We start from the raw sequence: 20787 nt of genomic DNA on the forward strand, positions 1-20787 counted from the left end.
GTGATCGATGCTAATGGTGGTTATTTTGAGTAAATCTTGTTGATAGTATTGTAATTAACTCTGCCTGTAATGTTTTTTTTGTCAATTCATTAAATTTAATAGATACAAAGAAGATTTTCTTTTTCCTTACGAAACTGTCAAATTTATCCCGAACACCCTGTATAAGTTATATTATTATTTCATAGAAAAAGAAAATTAGTATGTTTAAAAATTGAAGTATGCCTAATATCAAATTTGTCTCAAGTAACAATATGTACTTTTATTGACTGGAAACGGAAATAATGACGCAATACAAATTCATTTTGTCAAATACGGATTTTAAACTTACGCACCTGGAATAATCGGAGTCCGTTTCACATTCTCTCTCTCTCAGACAGAAGTACAATGAAAATAATCTTTCAACAACACACAGCTTTCTCCTCTCCATTTTCCCTTCCAGTCCATTGCTCTCTCTGTATACAGTACATATATATACAGTATAGTTATCAATATAATGTTAGGCATACTTTCGATTTTTTTAATGCAATTTTATTTCTCTATGAAATAATAACGTAACATATATTTTCCTTCTGTTTGATTAGCAGTGTTTTAAAAAATTGAAAATATTTTCTTAAATCCTAAAAAATAATGTGCCCCTTTTTAAATATTCTATACATATTATATAAAGAGGTTTTTGATATTAACTCAAACCATGGGATTTGATTGATTCATTCAATCCAATACCCTTGGAGGATAATGGATGGCAATGCTGTCTGCAAGCAGAACAGCACCTTGCATACACAGATGCTGACAAAGCCGAAGCCATAGTAAGAAACCTAGAGAAACAATGCAGTCCTGCATATGAGAACCTAAACATCAGCCATGTATACAAGATCAATCGTAAAGTCAGGTTCACAGTTAATCGTCCCGATGACAATCCAAGCCCTATAATGCCTACCTCGCCTACCGAAATAATCGGCATCATCAACCATCTCAAGATCAAAAAAGCCCCAGGTCCTGACGGCATCACTAACAAAGTAATCAAGGCACTACCACGCAGAGCCATAGCACATCTGGCAAACATCATAAACTCCATCCTCAAATGGCAGTACTTCCCCCAATCATGGAAAATAGCTGACATCATCCCAATTCACAAACCACACAAAGACCCACACCTACCTGAAAATTACGGTCCCATCAGCCTGTTATCCAACTTAGGGAAAATACAGAGAAAATCAGACTTCAAGATCATGTCAACCAACTAAATATCATTCCACAAGAACAATTTGGCTTCCGTCAAAATCACAGCACCACCCGACAGATCCATAGACTGGTAGAATGCATCACCACAGCATTTAATTGGAATCAGCACACTGGAGCTGTCTTCCTAGACATCTCAAAGGCCTTCGATAAGATCTGACACCAAGGCCTCCTCTACAAACTTATCATCGCTAACCTTCCACTAAACATGATACACCTGATCAAATCATACCTCTCCAACAGGAGGATGGAAGTCAAAATCAATGAAACAGTCTCGACCCAACGGAAAATTCTCGCTGGAGTTCAAGGATTACTGCTAGCCCTGATCCTGTTCAACATCTATATCGCAGACATCCCTCAAAATCCTCTCACATCCACCATCACCCTTTATGCAGATGACACGGCTATACTAGCCAGATCCCGCCAACCACATCTCGTAACCAAAAAACTACAAGACACCATCCTGAATCTAGAAAAATGGTTTACAGACTAGCGACTGCAATTAAACCCCCAGAAAAGCACAACGATACTCTTCACAAGAAGACGAGCATCCCCCAAAGGAGACATCACCCTGTTCAACTCTAAAATTCCCTGGAAAACTGAAGCAAAATACCCCGGAATGCTTCTCGATAAGCGATTATCCTTCAACAGCCACATCAAGAGCACATGCACCAAAGCTTCAAAAGTTATCGCCCAGCTATACCCCTTGATCAACAGACACAGCAAAGTAAGCTCAAGAAACAAAATCCTACTCTACAAGACAGTGATCCGTCCACAATTATATACGCCTCCCCAGCCTGGAGCCATACCCCCAAGACAAACATCCTCAAGCTGCAAAGACTACAGAACAAGTGCCTGAGAATGATCCTGGACGCCCCGTGGTTCATCAGGAACGCTCAGATCCACCGGGACATAAATATCCCCTACATCTCTCCACTACTACGCTCCCTAGCAGAAAAATTCTTTATGAAGACATCTACGCATCCAAACCAACTAATACAACAAGCCGGAAACTATGACGGTAATGACCACTGGAAACACAAAAGACCGAAAGCCATCCTAACACTCAACGACGAATAACCACTTCTGCCCACTTGGGGCAGCTATAATAGCTCACAAATCTCTTCCATCACTGCTCCCGAAACAGACAACAGGGAATATGAAAAGCGTCAAGCTTCGCCCTCTGCGACATATGCGTCCTGCGTCATGGTTTGTGAAACACTTTTCGAGACTCGACCGTGAGATGCGGTGATTAATACCCTTGGAGGGTAATGGATGGCAATGCTGTAGCCAATGAAGTTCTAACTCGGCTATTGCTGTTACCCTCCTGCCATGATCAGAGCTTTAATAGCTCAATAATACCTTATCCCTACGCTGTCCTCTACAGATAACGGGGAAGATGAAAAGCATTCTTGCTTCGCCCCTTTAAGACAGTCCTTATAAGGATCATGAATCGTTACCCGTGTGGTGGCCGGGATAAGATTAGCCCCAATGTAGCTCATGCATGTCGTACGAGGCAACTGAAATGGGTACCCTGGGAGGGTAATGGATGGCAATTCTGTAGACAATGAAGTTGTAACTGTTGCTTGGCTATTATTGTTACCCTCCTGCCGTGATCAGAGCTTATATAGCTCAATAACACCTTATCCTTACACTGTCCTCTACAGATAACGAGGTATTATGAAAAGCATTCTTGCTTCGCCCCTTTAAGCCAGTCCTTATAAGGAATCATGAATCGATTAGGTTAAATCTTGAACTCACGTGGTGTGCTGATTCAGTGTTGAAAGGTTAAACAAACATATAAATAAATATATACAGTAAAACCCCGAAATTACGCGGTAGGTGGGACCAACAAAAAGCGCCTAACTCTGGGTATAATTTTGCATGTAATTTATATATACAAACATACAATTGGACCAAAGGCAAAAACACCTATATTTTTTAAGAAATATAATCATAATTGTAGTTTTTCGTACATAAAAAAAAGTTATTTCGATGTCGATGGTTTCATAAAATCTAATAGATTCGTCTGACGTCATCAAGTCTTTTTCTTGTCACGCAAAATTTCTTCATAGCAAGCCAATGATTTTTTTATTCCTTGCCTTGTGGCTACAATTCGTTCCTCGTTAGTATCTGTCCTTCAAAATCTGTAAACCTTTCTTTTATGATTGTTCTTACTGTAGATCGAACTTCTTTGCTAGCTCACAAATTTTCATTCCGCCTTCAAAATCCTTAATAATGTTGAGTTTTGTTTCCAAAGTCAATGTTTTTCTTTTCTTGCTAGCTGTAGAAGAATCGGACTTGCTTCTTTTGAACGACATTATTATTTTTGATGTGATAAAATTTTTATCAAGAACATAACATTAAACAATCCCAAGGTTGTTTATATAAATCACTGTATATATAAATAAGTTTGTAGACTATAAAAATCGTGTATGAAGGGAAACCGCGCGAAACACGTCAGTGCTTGTTCACAGCATGTGCGACACTGGCGCATGCGGCCTGCGCCTGAAAGATACGACTAGTGGTGAGGCGTGAAGCGGGACGGGAATACGTACATATAAGAAATCGCGTAAGTCGGGGTATGACTGTATATAAATATATTTGTTCTTTTGAAATTATGCATATTATGTTTTGAAACTTTCAAAACAGTCCCCCCCCCCCACCCGTCCGATTTTTCTCTTATTTGAATGTCGGATTTCCTCTCCGCAATACAAGTGGCTGAGTAGGGAACACTTAGCCTAAATGGATTTCTTGTCAAATGAACTATTTCTTTTTCTCATTTCACTTGGTGGTCCCTCTATCCGAGCGCCAAATGATGCACATTACTTGCGGTCTGTGTAAATGCAATCGCGTGTGTGTCTTAAGAGAACGAACGAACTGTAATGAAAGTATGTCGCGTGAGTTTTAGCATGACCAAAGCACTTCTCGTTCCCTCCCCTCCCGCCGCCCCCTCCACCCGAACTGTGGGTGAGTTATGAGCTGGCTGCAATATTAGTCCAGTAACACCGAACTTAATCGCTTTCGCCCATTTTCGGTTGTATAAAATACATCATCAGGTTCCGAGATATTTTCGTGAAATACATGGGCATGTAGTTACTTCCTTTCACCATTTTTGTCATTATTTTGTGTAAAGGACTTCGTAGATGAACGGTGATCACTGTGCCGTGTATTACAGAAACGACTCGATCATAATGGAAAAATAGAAATAGGACGATAGATTAATGGTCACCTCTTCTTTTTTACAATGATAAATGTATATTACTTAACTGTTATCGTTGGCGCAATAGACTGAATGTAGCTTTCTGACTTACGAGAAATAGATCTTTAATTAAAATCGTTGGCGTAATAGACTGAGTGTACTTTTAAAAATGTAAGCAGTTTTTTTTAATGCAATTTAAAAAGCGATATTTTTGTAAATAGATTTAATTAACGTGTTAGTCCTATATTAATTGGTTTAATTAGCTTTATACAGAGTGTTCGGGATAAATTTGACAGTTTCGTAAGGAAAAAGAAAATCTTCTTTGTATCTATTAAATTTAATGAATTGACAAAAAAACATTACAGGCAGAGTTAATTACAATACTATCAACAAGATTTACTCAAAATAACCACCATTAGCATCGATCACAGCTTCAATTCTGCTTCGGAACCTCGAACAAGCTGATGCTACAGTCTCCCTGGGAAGGGCCACAAAAACTGTTTTAATTTTATCCATTAACTGGGCTTTTGTATTACTGGAAGTGCGATTGGTGTCTTTTTCAACTGCGCCCCATACAAAATAATCCATGGGGTTAAGGTCTGGGGAGTTTGGAGGCCAAACATTTGGACTGGTGAAGTCGTAGAAATTTTCAGACAACCATTTTTGACTTTTCCCAGAGGTGTGGCAAGGGGCCGAATCCTGCTGCCATACATACGGCCTACCATTGCCTACCCTTGTTATCCAGGGCTTGACTACAGTTAGCAACTCCACGAACAAAGCCCGAATTCCAATGCCAGGGTTCTTCAACACCTGTTCCTGCAGATTTGCGAGGAATTCTGCTGTACGAACGCAATCAGATCGTCTGCTAGGGATCTTTCTTCTTGCTACATCCTCGTAGTCACCATTGCAAGTCTCTAGTTCATGCCTGATTGTTTTTACTGTATTCAGGGAGCATTGGGCAGCAGTCGTAATATCCTTATTTTGATGGCGGGCACGAATCATCATGATACAAGTTATTCTCTTCCATGATTCAGGTGGGTTCCAGCTATCCATCCTTTCTGACATCTTGTATATGAATGAAGAAGGGTCCAAACTTTTAAATGAAGAGAAGTGTGTGTTAATACATGTAACTTACGGAAAAATATAATTAATTATAAATATGTCAAATTTATCCCGAACACCCTGTACTTTTAAATTAATGTGTTATATCAAGTCTCACTCATAAGTACTATTTTTGGAACATTGATTGGTGAATTTTCACTATCTGCATGGAACAAATATAGTGAAAAATTCGAATAATGAACTAATGTTCGTCGCCTGTCATTGGATATATATATTTCCCCTCCACTCTATGTATTATAGTTCACAACATCATGCTTCCCCAACTGTGGGCCACGTCCCCCTTGGGGACCGTAGTTTTTGTTGAGGGGAGCCGTGAAATAATGAAAACAAATTTAAAATGTTTTAAGACTAAGTAGATTTTTTTTATCTTAAAAGAAACGTATTTAATTTTTATTATTTATTATTTCTTTTTTTATATATATACGTAGGCTGTTCAATAAGTTATAAGACTATATTTATATAGAAAACAGATTAGCTTTAATCGTCATCATTTACATGGTCTTTTTCGAAGTAACTGCCCTGAGACTCGATGCATTTGTCCCAACGTTGCGTCTACTTCTTAGACACATGTGAGAGTCCGTTTTTTTTTGAGTTCTTTCAAAACCGCCTCCGCAGCTTTTACACATGCTTTGTTGCTTTCGAAATGGCGGCCTCTTAGTGGTTTCTTGAGCTGTGGAAACAGCCAGAAATCGCACGATGCGAGATCAGGACTGTATGGAGGGTGTGGTAGGATATCTATGCTGTTCTTCTGCAAACCGTCCATTACACAACCAGCAATATGTGGCCTTGCATTATCGTGGTGCAATAAGAAGCCATTCTTCAGCAATGGACGCTTCCTTTTGACGTGCTTGATGATAATCGCTGCTGTGTTGATCATTGTCTCTGTGATGGACGTTGAAGGTCTTCCCTCACGTTCAAGATGTTCCACATTTTGCCTTCCTTCCTTAAAAGTTTTATGCCAGCGAAAAACACTTGCCCTCGACATTGCTTCAGCGTGGAAAGCTTCGCGTATCGTGTTAAACGTGTCCAATGCCGATTTTTGCAAACGCACACAAAATTTAATCGCATAACGCTGTTCCAAGGACGCTTCCATTTCGACAACTGGTCGCGGTTCGCAGGAGCGCCGAAACAAGCTTGCGTTTAGTCACGTGACACTCTGGCACATCAGCCCGTATACGCCATCTATCAACCTCTTTTGTTAATACAGACAGCAACATTTCTTTATTCCACAGAAATTAATATTGTGATGAGTGGTTTCGCCACAGTAAAATTAGTCTTATTACTTATTGAACAGCCCTCGTATATATATTTTAATGGAAATAAATCACACATTGGTGCGAGTTCACAAATTTTGCTTCCTGCGTATTTCGGCGCTTAATGAATATTAGTAAATATATGCTTATTCATATAAGTTTCATTTCAAAGCAGAAATCTAAGAATTGCAGTTTCAAATCTTTCAACTGATATTGACTATTTGTGTAGCAGTATTGAAACACATCTATCACATTAAATTGTTATTGAACTTCTTTGAGGTTTTTATTTCTTTTTTTATTACTAATCATTTCATGTGCTTGTACTGCAAATGTACAATAACAATATATCTATATAAAAATATTAAATAATGTGCCATGTCAAATGTGTATGTAAGATGCTAAAAATGTAATATTTGCATTTGATTTTTGCAATATTCGCTGTGTATGTTTTGTAATGAATATAAATACAATAAATATTACAATAATATGTCTATATTACGATTTTTTTTCGAGGGGGGGGGCTTGAAATATTTTAATTTTTCCAAAGGGGGCCCTGACATCCAGAAGTTTGGGAAGCACTGCTCTACATGATACATAGATTTTTTATTTTATTTATTTTTATTTATTTATTTAATCCAGATTTATTTATGATGTTCAGGTGTTGAGAGGGTTTCACTTCCGAAAAACTTTTTTTTTTTTTTCGCTAAAAAGGCAAGCCAGCCAGAATAATATACTTGACCACGTAGCCTTAATTTCTTTGGCCTAAATTTCAGACAATCTAACTTTATATTTTATGTCACTCCCATCTATCAAGGTATATTTCAGTATCAATATTAAATTTTTGGGTTATGTTGTTCATATTGTAATATTCTGCCCTGAATTTTTTTTTAAAGAATATTAGTGCAATTATATTATTATTATTAAATATTAGTGTAGCTTAAATTTTCCTTCGTATTTCAAAATCAAAATTTAAAATAATACAAAATATCTTATAAAATCCTGAAAACCTGAACTACACCTTTTTTATTGTCCTATATTTTATTTTGAAAAGAGGTTTTAATATTAAATTTTGGGATTTGTTTAAGGCATCGGAGAAAGTCCTTTTTAGGGCTTCCAGGGTAGTGGCAATGCTGAACCAAGGAAGTAAACTGAGGTTCGGCTGTTGCTGTTATCCTGGGTGTGAGTTTTTGAGTTCGCTCCCTTAAGGTTTCTGCCTTAAGGGAGCACCTTGAGTCTCCGGGGAAGGTGTTCTCCGGCACGGCCCGCTGAGGGGTTCTTGTCGGTGAATTATATATATTTTCCTCGGAATTTGAGCGGTTCTACTCAGTAGTCGGGGTGCTAGGACGGGGCCTCCGACACTGAGTGGAACCAACGCTGAGACATGGACGGTCTTTCGCCCACTATGGAGTGGCCTGGAGATCGTCCGATTTTTTGAGATTTTACCCTTTACTTACTAATCAGGGCTTCCAGAGGGTAACAAGTGGCAATGCTGTAGCCAATGAAGTTCTAACTGAGGCTCGGCTTGCCGTTACCCAGCCATGACCAGAGCCTTTAGCTCAATAACACCCCATCCACACATTTTCTTCAATCAGACGAAGGGATAAAGAGTCAATGACTCAGTCTATCTCCCAAGAAAAAAAAAAATGTAAATTGGTAATACAAATTTAACACCTGACGTAATCAGTAAACAAGTATGTGTTCAGAATTATTCAATGTAAATGACTATAAAATTTTTTTTTAGAATTTACTGTCCCCCCCAACTTTTTCTTATTAATGTCGCAGTCTGACTGAGTATTGTTGCGTACATTGTTATAGTATTTTAATTTACCGAGTAGGTTTTATGAAAAGAATTGCATTACTCACTAGATGACGCTACATTTTGTATAGGGCAGTGTAGGAGAAAGAATATGGATCGCTATAAGTAAATTTTCTCTCACCATTTCACAGCTTGCAAACGAAAAACTTGTTTAGCCAAGTTAAATCAACGCCGCCATAACTTGATATTAAGTTAGTTTAAGCTGCGCCTCTCGAAAAAAAAAAGTTCAATTTGTTTTTATTCAATTTAAAAAGTGCTTCCATTTTCGAAACATTAAACTGGCATCACTTATCAGACAGAAACGAACTCAATGTAATGTCTTTATCGATTCTGCCTGATAAGTGCTACCATTTTAATGCGTTTATAGCTGCTATAATTCAAGTAGCAAACGTGGAAATAAAAGAGCTAAGATTTGGATCAGAAAAAAAAGCAAAATTTCAATCTCATTAATTAAAACAGAATTTATAATTGGAACAAAATCAATTATTTTAAATTTCAATAATTAAATTTGACTACAAATGATTTCTATTTCGTAGCTTTTAATTGTTTGTAATTAAATGTTAATTTTAACGGTTTTTTATTTTATTTTATTTTAATTCAGGCTTGTATACAATTCTTCCGAAGATAGTTGAAATCAACATGTGAAGACAAATAAAAAAAAATAAAAAATCAACTAGCTCTGCTAAAACAGATATGAACATTGCACATTACAGTCTAATTGCATGAACTGCTGCTCAATAATGATTATTGTAGCAACAATAAAAATTGAATAACACATTCACCTATAGTGTTGAAGAAAAAAAAATGATCATAATGCAGATTTCTATTGTTGACGTACAAGCGATGCTTTTTTGTTGCGAATTTATTATTGTTTTTTTTTTTATGATACTGAAATAATGCTGAATTATTCTAAATTTCAGATTTATTTTATTATTAACACACTGATCTTAAAGTAGCCTTGTTATAATATTTAAAACCTTCGCTTTTTATAACTATTAGTTCTTCGTAGCAATGGCGATGTATTCTTTTTCTTCTGACACTTTAATCCCAAACTGGCGTTTTGTCAGTTTTAACGTACACATTAAGCATCCCAGAAGAAGAAGAATGGATCAGAGAAAAAAAGAAACGCAGCGGGAGAAAAAAAAAAAAAAAAAATCATCATTCACCTTGCAGGCATTTCTATTCAATAGCCGTGTTGGCTTCCTCCGGAGTCTGCATGTAATATGGGTTATCCTGGACCTTCTGCATGCATTTATATACATTATTCCCGCTTTTTTCATGGTATGCTCCTGTCAGCGTAAAGCTGTGAAAGATGGTAGCCACAATCCCCCACACGCATCTCAAGAAAGCGCTAGAGGGTGGGAAGTGACGGGGGAGAGAAAAGAACTTGTAGTCCTACCACAAGCAATCAAGGTGTGTCGTCTACGGACTTTCTCTCTCTCTTTATATATATATATATATATATATATATATATATATGTACCCGTTGGGGTAAATCTGACTTTGCATGACAGCAATCTGCTCATGGCCCGGACAAGCACGTTTGGGAGCAAACTACCCTCAACTTGGGTGGTGAATTTGACATCTAGTTTATTGGCTTTCAGAAGACTAGGTATGTTTCTGGTCAGATGTGCTGTAAGTCTTCCCACTATGATAACGTTCAGCGAGGGTTTTTTTTTTTTTTTTTTTTTCGTGTGTGTGTATTCGCAAAGGGAATATGTTATCAACTTACCATTGTTTTTGCATTACGGTCTTGCTTTAAAGCATTCGCTAGCATTGATTTTGGAATAAAATTCGCTTTTTATTCTGCAAGCAAGAGATCAAAAAAGGGCTTAGCATATGTTACCTTTGTCAGCATATGGAGAGAAAATCGTTCCTAAACAATAATTTTTTTTTTCTTTTTTCTTTTTTTTTCCCTTCTCGGCTATTGTCGTCGGGTTTTTATTCAAGACTACCGTTTTCTCCCAGGTTGTAGATTTTTATCACAAATGGAAGTTTTACGGAATTCATTGCTATAAAAGATATCGTTAAATCGAATCCCACCCACCCCACTTTTTTTTTTATGTAATCCTTTTTGAAAGCTAGTTAAAATCAGCGTGTGTGTGGAAAATACAATGCAGGTTTCTGAAATCGACTAAAGGCGCGCGCTTGGATGGTAGACGCCAATTTTGTCTATTACATGTTTGTTGTAATGAAATTAGCATAGAGCACGCAACAATGATTTATATCAGCTGACCAAACGATTTTTTTTTTTTTGAAAATTATCAACGATTACATTAATTGTATTGTTGTAAGCAAGAAAGAAATATACAATTAATTACGCATTTGTTTGGTTGCGTCACAATACTGAACACAACTAGTAGCATTTTAATTATATATTTAGAAACAGTACAGAGATAATGTTACATGTGTTTCTTTGTGACAAGTGCAACAATTGTAAGGAATAATTAAGAAAAATAAATAAATAAATAATCAGCTAACGCCTTTTTATTCCCGTATACGGGAGTAGGCGAGGCCATTTAGCCCTATCTAACTTCTGGAGACTGTGGAATAATTAAGATTGTAAAGAAATTTAAAATTACAAATAATCGTTTCTTAAAAATATTTTCAATATTTATTTAATATGGGAATACACTAGCGCTAAATAAGGTTTAAACATTTTTGTTTTGCTTATTTTACTTATTGACAAGAAAAAAAAATTTTTTCGCCCGAAATGACAAATTTAGTAGTGATTAAAAAAAAAAAAAAGATTTATCACTGGCCTAATAGAAGAGAGAGGGATTTCGAGGGGGAGGAGCTTGATTTTATTTTTAAAATATTTATTTATTTTATTATTATTTGAATGAGCTGTATGTAGAAATATGAAATTTAATTAAGAAATTATCTTGACATCTGTATTTTGATTTTAGTATGTTAACATATCTTAGACCGTAATTTTCTATTTTATTATAAACGAACTTTCTTATATAATTTAAGTAGCAACGCGCAAACTTTTAGAAATACTTAAGACCTAAACATAGAAAACAATTTTCAATCTCTAGGCTCGCTAAATGATTGAAAAGAAGGGGGAAAAAATACAACTTACGGGAGGAGGGAAAAAAAAAAAAAAAACACATTATCAGAAACGCGTTACCAGAATTTTTTTTTTCCTCTTGTAAATTGCTGACTTCCATAGAGATTATTCAAGTTAATGAAGACTTTGTCGAAGGGTTTTATGAGCCAGTTATTTAATTTATGGACGATCGGTTCAAAATTAGCTCATAGCTGTTGAAGACTCGACTGGCTGTGTTCTGGAAACCTTTAATTACATTCATATAAGCGGGCAGCACGGCAATTTCATAGGAAATTAAATGGAGAACTAATAATTTACTCCAGTTAGAAATTTTGTACCTAATGAATTCTATGTGAATAATGGATTATTTAATGCGGGGTTTGGCAGTTCGGGTCATTAGGAGACCGTCAGCTAAACTGGGAGGGAAACGGTGCATGCAGAAATTGGCGAGATATAATAATGCCGACATACTGTCTACTTTGAACACATGTCTAGGGCCATCAAGCATTCAAAATGGCATGTGTGCCTACACAGATGGAAGTATTCGCATGATAGCTTACGAACAAGGCAGACTCATGAATTTTAACTTATTCGCTCTTCCCTCTACCTTTCTCTCTATCTCCCCCCCCCTCCTTTTAGCTTGCCTCCCCTCCCCCCGGTACGTAAATGAGGTCTGTTTGTAAATATTTCTGACAATGCGAAACGCATCCAGCCACGGTCATAATTGTAAATGCCGAATAAGTGTTTGTATTGCACACTTTATTTAGCAACAATGTCATTTGCCCTTAATCTGCCTGTACGGCTGTTTACCGGGAGGATTGCATTTGTAGATTGTGCAACTGTCATTGTCAAGAGTGTGAAAAGCTACTTGGAACACTTAGTCATTGGTCTGTACGGAAGAGGTTTTTGCTTTGCTGGGATAATGAGAAGCAGCAGAAGATATTGGACTTCGCATATTTTTTAAAAAAGTTTCTAAATATTTTAGAAAAATATTTTTTTGGTTTTTTCGAAGAAAAATCTTTTTGCTTTTTTTCGACGAAAAAATCTTTTTTCCTTTTTTAGAAGAAAAATCTCTTTGGATTTTTTAAGAAGAAATTCTCTCTGGATTTTTTTAGAAGGAAAAATCTTAATTATTTAGAATTCAGAATGTTTTATATTTATTATTAAAATAGTTTCTTATAGTCAGCTTATGTATCAGTAGTCCGTCCTGCTGTAAGAGGGAGCAGCGATCGATTGTAAAATCTATGCCTAGGAATGATTCATTCTATAATAAAGTATAATGAAAGTCAGTTCGTATTTCAAAAAATATATATATATAAACAAAAGTTTGAATGGGATAACAAGTTTCAGAGATACATTAAATAAAATTGTTCACAACAAACCGAAGTGCAGTATTTACTTTCACACTTCGCATAGTTTGAAATTACAAAACGTAAAAGCTATAAAAGTTCTAAGACTACTTACAACTGATAGGGTGGGCCAAGCGATTAGCGTATTTGCCTTTCAACCAACAGGGTCGTGGATTGAAATCCTCATATAGACACAGACGTATGTGAATATCTTTTAGGTGGGAGATGAAATTCATCTACCAGTGTTAAGATCACCACCCTGCTTACTAGAAGCCTGAAGTGGCTTGAGTAAATGCCATGATTTGTTTCTAGAGCACTGTACCTACTTCTTTAGTCTGAGTCCACACAGCATTAATACTGTAGGTATACAAACGTTCGTCAGTGAACGCTACATAAAAAAAAAAAAAAATTAGTCTGATTTCTGTAGTCTGTCACAAAATAATTCAAGTGCTGTACTACACGGAAGGATTTCAAGAAACTAAACATTAAATTACATACCCCTAATACCAAATTTCATAAAAATCTGTAACTGTTATATACGGACGGGAAATCTAAGTGCATTGTGACAAAGATCTCCTGATTAACCTAGCAGTATTAACGCTATCTCGCGATGTATGATTATAGCAGAATGTTTAAAGCTGTAGCGCTTTTTTTTGGATTCAGTCATTTTTTTCATTGAATACTTGAAGCAAGAAAAAAAAAATTTTTTTTTCTTTCACTGAGCTCTTTCATTTCCTGTATTTTTTTTTTTTTAATGACCTGACAATTGCCCGCTACACTATTTTGAAGGATAACAGACTATGTTATCCTCCTGTTTAATGTTTTTAATAGTTTCCTGGCTCGAGAGTAGAACTAATTTAGTTGGTAACGTAATCTGGCCGGTCTGTTAAGCTGTATTTGTGGAGGGAGGGAGAGAGAGAGAGAGAGAGAAAGTGAGAACGCTAGCTAACGACTCGGTTCTTTTGCCAAGCAGAGCTAATTGGCAACCCCGCGAGAGACGTTGCTCGCCCCCTAGTGGCGAATACACGCTACGCTGCCATAATTTACACCACTAATGAGCGTTAACAGGTGAACCTAGGTCGCTGATAGAGTAGCGGGAGGCTAGTTTTCTAAGCAGAAGACAGTGCCATGCTTCATTAGATCGGCCTCGAAAAGCTTCACGCTAGCTTGTCAAAATTACCACTGGAATGTGTGGAAGACCCAAAGACATGCTCTACAGCTACCCGCTGGAGACTTATCGAGACTTCATAACAAGTCATTCAATGTTAGCACTATTCTCTTGCACGCAGACACTCACTCTTCCCCCCCCCCCCTACTTTTAAACTTATAAATCCGTAGTTTTGCCTTCTCTTTTTCTGTTTGCAGGGTTGGCTTGGTGAACATGCAGGCGCCGGACAAGATGGCCACAAGCACGCTCTGTCTAATTACCCGTCTATCGGCAGCTCACCGTAACCAATGACTTTCTGCATGACTCCGTATGGAGAATTCGGTTCTGTAGGCCAGGAGCATGAATTCGCTTGTTTCGTCACTAGCCGAAGCCTATAGTTTTAGAAAAGGGTGTACGAGAGAGGATAAAAGGTCGGAATAAAAAAGTATGAAAAAAAGTTTTTTTTTTTTTTTACACGGGTGACTGTTCAAGTCGGCATTCTGGAAAGTGTGTGTAGTTTTTTCCCCTATCCGTTTGGTGTATGACGTCTGTTTTTGGGATGATATTCCATTCTTCACTTCGTGTCCGGTAGTCAAACTAAAAAACCAGAGTTCCTCTGGGCACTCTGGTTTTTTAGTTTCCGATAAATTGATTTTGGTATACATGAGTGCTAACGTTTGAATGACTTATGAACTCGAAAAATTATTTATTACTTCCACTGAAATTGTGATCTATTCAGTCTCAGATGTAAGTAGCAGGTTTTTTCCTCTTATGCAAAACGATACCTGCAGCCCAACCCATATTATTCACTGACAAAATGCCATCCGCTCATATTCTTAATTGCTTCTGAATTGATACTGTTATTTCGTGTTAGTAGCAGATAAATGTCATTCGGTTTCAATGTCGAAAATTTCACTCACCATTATATATCAGGGTGTTTCATATTTGATTTTTTTTCTCTCGACTAATCTAAAACATTGCCTATTTGTTTTCTTTTACAGACTGAAATCGCCAAGCGTCTCAATGCAATTATTCATCAGATACTGCCATTTTTGTCTCAGGAGGTAAGTTTATTTTTTCTTTTTTTATATTTGAATTTTAAACATATTTAAAATGCATCTGCAATTTGAGCTTTATAATTTAAAACAAATTACTGTACTTCGTGTTACAGCTACATATATATATACATATACATACATTTTAAGCCTACACGTGCATTAATTAATGTCCTTATAAGGACTGGCTTAAAAGGGCGAAGCAAGAATGCTTTTCATCTTCCCCGTTATCTGTAGAGGACAGTGTAGGGATAAGGTGTTATTGAGCATTTAATAAAGCTCTGATCATGGCAGGAGGGTTTAGAACTTCATTGGCTAAGGCATTGCCATCCATTACCCTCCAAGGGTATTGGATTGAATCTTCTGCACGAACTCTAGTAATTTACTAATAATACCACGATATGAAATAATTAAAGGTATATTATGTTTTTTAGTATTTTGAAAACTATTTCAAAGCAATTATATTATTAAAACTTACATTTTAAATAAAATATAAGTTACATTATTAGTTTTAATAGAAATTTAAAAAAAGATCAAATTAAAATGAATTATCTAAAATTTGTTATTCATGACGTTTCTTCCGCTTTATATACAAACTATTGAACATTATCCATATCGAAATATCCATGTATTTTATAAATATAGAAAGTGAAGTCAAAAATAAATAAAACTTGTCAAAATAATGGCGTGCTCGCCAAATGGAATCACGTGACTTGAATATTTGTTAAAAGATAGCATTAGTTCCAGATTGTGGATCGGTGTTGACGGTTGGAAGTTCGGTTGAACTGCCAATCGATTGTTAATTATCTAAAATTGGTTTCTGTGTGGCATTCGCTTGACGAAAGGACATCGCTAATCCTATTTGAGTGATGCTATCGGTGGTTTTCATTTCATTTAATCTGCACTGCGTTAGCAACCTCTAATTGCTGGTGGACGTTTTTTTATTTTTTTTCTTTTTCTTTTCTTTTCTTTTCGTGAAGCTATTGAGTTTAACTAGCGACTGAGGCTCTTAAATTCCTATATAGAACGTTTATTGGCGAGAAATGGCTTTCTCTTTTTTACAGAGAAGATCCGATGAGCTTTTTTTTGCAGATAGTGTTCTAGTTTTAATAGAAATGATAAATGGAAATCGTCCAATAAGTGATTTTCGCGGACCACGATCTAATTTCCATCGTCAAAAAAAAAACAAAATAATAATAATAATAATAAATAAAATAAAACAAATAAATAAAATAATAAATTAATTAAAAAAATAAATTAAATAATAAATAAATTAAAAAAATAAATTAAATAATAAATTAATTAAAAAAATAAATTAAATAATAAATTAAAAAATTAAATAAAATAAAATAAATTAATTAATAAAATAAAATAAAATAAATTAATTAAAAAAATTAAATTAAATTAAATTAAATTAATTAAAAAAATTAAATTAAATTAAATTAATTTAAAAAATTAAATTTAATTAATTAATTTAAAAAATAAATAAAATAAAAAATAAATTAAATAAATTAAAAAAAAATTTTAAAAATAAATAAAAAATAAAATAAATTTAAAAAGTAAATAAAATAATAAATTTAAAAAATAAAACAAATAAATAAAATAAAATAATAAATTTAAATAATAAAATTATTAATTTAAAATTAAATAAAATTAATTTATTTAAAAAATAAATACAATCTATATCTATATGAAACTTGTATCATATTCTGTTATCATGCTGCTTGATTTCAATTAAATACGATCACGTTTAGAATCTCCGCATACGAGATCAATCTGAACACTTCGCCTCAATTGCTTCCTGTAGTGGGAACTGGACGGATGGAATTAATCGTTTAAATATCCGAACAGGAAATGGTCGTGTGGATTCTAGACTATATCGATGACCAAGACCTGTTGAGTAGAATTTGTTTAACCATTGCATTCTAACCTGAATAATTGTAATGATTAGTAAATATCGACCATAATTTCTATATTTCAGTGGAAGTTAATGGTAATTCTAAATAGGTTCCTATCTTCTTGGTATTTGCTAGTAACATATTTAGCATGTACAGCAATAGACCTTTATTTATCATCCGTCTCCAAAGTAAACGCTGTTAGAGCCATGATGACATACAAATCTTGGTTCCCTCTTTGCCACGAGTTATCTCGATATTACTAAAATATTTTCTGAAATTTTAGCTCTCACTCGCTCAAAACTTGCCTAATAAGTACCTATCTATGGAACGCCTGTTTTTTCCAATGGGCCAATGTTATTTTAATATTTTAGTTTATAATATATATATTTTTACTTAAAACTTAGTAGTTTATTTTATCCTATTAAGTGAGACAAATAATCCGGGGGGTTTTTCCTGCATTAACCTTGCTGTTTTTTTGTTTTTTTTTTTTCTTGCTGCCCTATTGTTCAAAACTTACCATATCAGCTTCAAGCCTAGTCGCGAAAATTTCATAAATTATAATTAATAAAAATTATATTCTTGTTATAATCCTTTATCCAAACGTCTGCAGACCAGTCTTGTATATAGAGGCTGTTGACTTTTACACATCAATTGCCTCATTATCTTCTGTGGCCACTGCTCAGACTGGTTTCGACCTTTGAGGTCTCATCAGTAGTAGCTAGATCCAGTAAGATACCAAGGTTAAATCAATGCAGATCATATGCAAGTAGTAAAATAGTGTATCACCATATTATGAAATATTCCAGATCAGGATAATTGTAGCAATTTTTACTGTTAAGTTATAACATAATCAAACTCTAGCTGGTAAACGGTATATCAGTTTGAAGATTGCTAGATTGTATTTAAATAAATGTAACAATAATTTTTGAAATTTGAAAAAAAAAAAATTTTTTTTTTTAGGTAATATTAACTGTTTACGTCAATTTTTAGATCATTCTCTAAATGTCACATATCCAACCTAATCACAACAACCTCTCCCTAAGAATGTTACATAATCTATGGACGAGCCACAAAAAAAAAAAAAAAACTTAATCGGTGTATTTTGGCAAATGCGGTAAGCGCATCTATTTGATGTGTATGGATTGATGGACAAAACGGAAGTCATTCCTAGAACTCTAGCTAGACGAATGTTTTTTTTTTTTAGTAAAAAAAAAAAAATCTCAATTGGAGGCGGAAGTGACGTCACAAAGCAACATTCCTTCAAGATTTTTTTTTTCTTTGTTTGTTTCTGATTTATCCATGCTGACAAAACCATTTGTAGAACCAAACTTAGTCTGTAAAACTAAATCTACTATTTAGTTACTACAAAAATAATATAAGTAGGAAAACTCAAAGCCTTTTAAATAATGCGTATTGTCCAGTAAATAAAAGTGCTACAACTATATTTATATAAATGCTATATGAATAAAGACGCGAAAGAATAAGAAAATATTAAATATGGGAACGGAAAATCTGGATTTAAAAAAAAAAAAATCTCAATTGGAGGCGGAAGTGACGTCACAAAGCAACATTCCTTCAAGATTTTTTTTTCTTTGTTTGTTTCTGATTTATCCATGCTGACAAAACCATTTGTAGAACCAAACTTAGTCTGTAAAACTAAATCTACTATTTAGTTACTACAAAAATAATATAAGTAGGAAAACTCAAAGCCTTTTAAATAATGCGTATTGTCCAGTAAATAAAAGTGCTACAACTATATTTATATAAATGCTATATGAATAAAGACGCGAAAGAATAAGAAAATATTAAATATGGGAACGGAAAATCTGGATTTAAAAAAAAGAAAAAAAAAACTGTCTGTGGATGATAAAAGGCCTAAGTGACATTGACGTTCTTTGCCTTCTTTACATAATCACTAAACACTTACTTCTAAATCAGTAGCTACAAAAATCGTCAATATTTGTCTGTTCAACTATTTCACGAAAATATTGTTTGTCCTGTTTAATCATAAAAGCTTTATTGTTGGCATTGTTTTTCTTTGTTTGGTTATTGTTTATTTTTATTTTTTTTCTCCTCTTCTTGTTTTGACTGTCTTCACAGTCAATTTTCCTTGTCCTCATTTCGCGATAGTTTTTCCTATTTGTTTTCTCATCATTTCTGGTCTTAGCGGTAAAGGGTTCTCTTTTTTTTTTTTTTTTTTTTTGTCATCGCTAAACGATCTATGTTTTCCCAGATCGTTAAACACGCTAGTTGCATTGCTCTTGATGTGCTCACGTGCACAAAAACTTGATTGTTGTTCGTCTGCACGTTTCACTAGTATATTGTTAGAAAATGGATGTGGCCTCAATATTAAAACGATGTCTTTTTGGGCTTATGGCTAATAGTTACAGATGGGCAATCAGCCGAGATATGCGGTTTGTTGCGAGCTACGATCTTGCCATTCAATACACCCCCCCCCCTCCGAACCCTCCCTCTCTGAGTTTATAGTAATAGGCTGAATATTCAAACAAATTGCGTTTTGTTAAGTTGATGGTTTGCTGAAATGATGGCTTAGAATACAGGTTTTTACCCCCCCCCCCTTCTCTGTTGCGTAGAGTATTTATTTTAGATCTCATATTTTGTTTTCCTAGCATATTAACCTCTGTGTATACTGTTTATAGATAATAAAAATAATTCATGTAATTTACCAGCATATATCTGGCTCAGTTAGGAAAGTATCTGTCACTGGCTGGTATCCAACATAGCCATTTAAGTGGATAGATTTATTTGCAGCCTTCTTATCAATATTTTGTATGTATTTGGTGATTGGCTCTTAGATGGCAGTGATAATTATAGAAACGTAGAGATGACAAACTTTTTTGTTTTATAATATCGGTACCCAACCGGTGGTATGCGTACCCCTAGGGGTAAGTGTTGGGCCTTTCAAGGGTAGTACACGAAAAATAATCAGTAATGATGGAAAAACAAGTAAACAAAATGCAAAACGTTAGTTACGGAACAATAAATAAGCGGTGATTCAATGAATCCCTCCCCCAAACCACCCTTCTACCAGATTTTTCAAATAACACAAATATTATTAATAATAAATCAAAAGTTTGTTAAATACTTGATCATCATTATCAATATTTAACATGAAGCTATACTTGTTTCTGTGTTACGAATATTGTCAAATTAAATAAAAAAAAAGGGATTTAAAAACAAGGGGTACACTTTATAGAAATGGGTTTAAAAGGGGTACACAAGTGGGAAAAGGTTGGGATATATATATTCTGTTATAAGAATATTTAAATTTTTTTTATTTTTTTAAATTAATAATTGCATTTTTTTAAAATTCTAGCACCAACAACAGGTGGCAGCAGCTGTGGAAAGATCGAAGCAAGTTACCATGACAGAACTAAATGCTATTATTGGGGTAAGTAACTACTTTTTTTAAATCCCTTTTTTTTTTTTGTTATCTGTAGAAGACGATGTAAAGATAGGGTGTTATTGAACTATTAGCTCTGATCATGGCAGGAGGGTAAAAGCAATAGCCAAGCCTCAGTTAGAACTTCATTGGCTAAAGCATTACCGTCCCTGGGTAACCATTTTGTCTCCTAGTGCATGCATGGGAGCTATTCGTATCCCAGTCACCACATGGAGTTAAAATCAGTTCTT

At 34.8% G+C, this 20787-nt stretch overlaps 1 protein-coding gene across 2 annotated transcripts in view; it reads left to right on the plus strand.

Moving 5' to 3' along the window:
- The window catches only part of LOC150107722 (transducin-like enhancer protein 4), a 113180-nt gene that overhangs the window by 45132 nt on the left and 47261 nt on the right, over positions 1-20787 (plus strand). For both annotated transcript variants that reach the window (XM_090392026.1, XM_090392027.1), the window contains exons 6-7: positions 15182-15244; positions 20471-20545. In XM_090392026.1, the coding sequence (XP_090248152.1) occupies positions 15182-15244; positions 20471-20545 (138 nt within the window). The remainder of the gene's footprint in view (positions 1-15181; positions 15245-20470; positions 20546-20787) is intronic.

Source organism: Typopeltis vanoorti, chromosome 4, assembly GCF_054136105.1.
Source record: "Typopeltis vanoorti isolate ZY-2024b chromosome 4, IOZ_Tvanoo_1.0, whole genome shotgun sequence".
NCBI classification, from domain to species: domain Eukaryota; kingdom Metazoa; phylum Arthropoda; class Arachnida; order Uropygi; family Thelyphonidae; genus Typopeltis; species Typopeltis vanoorti.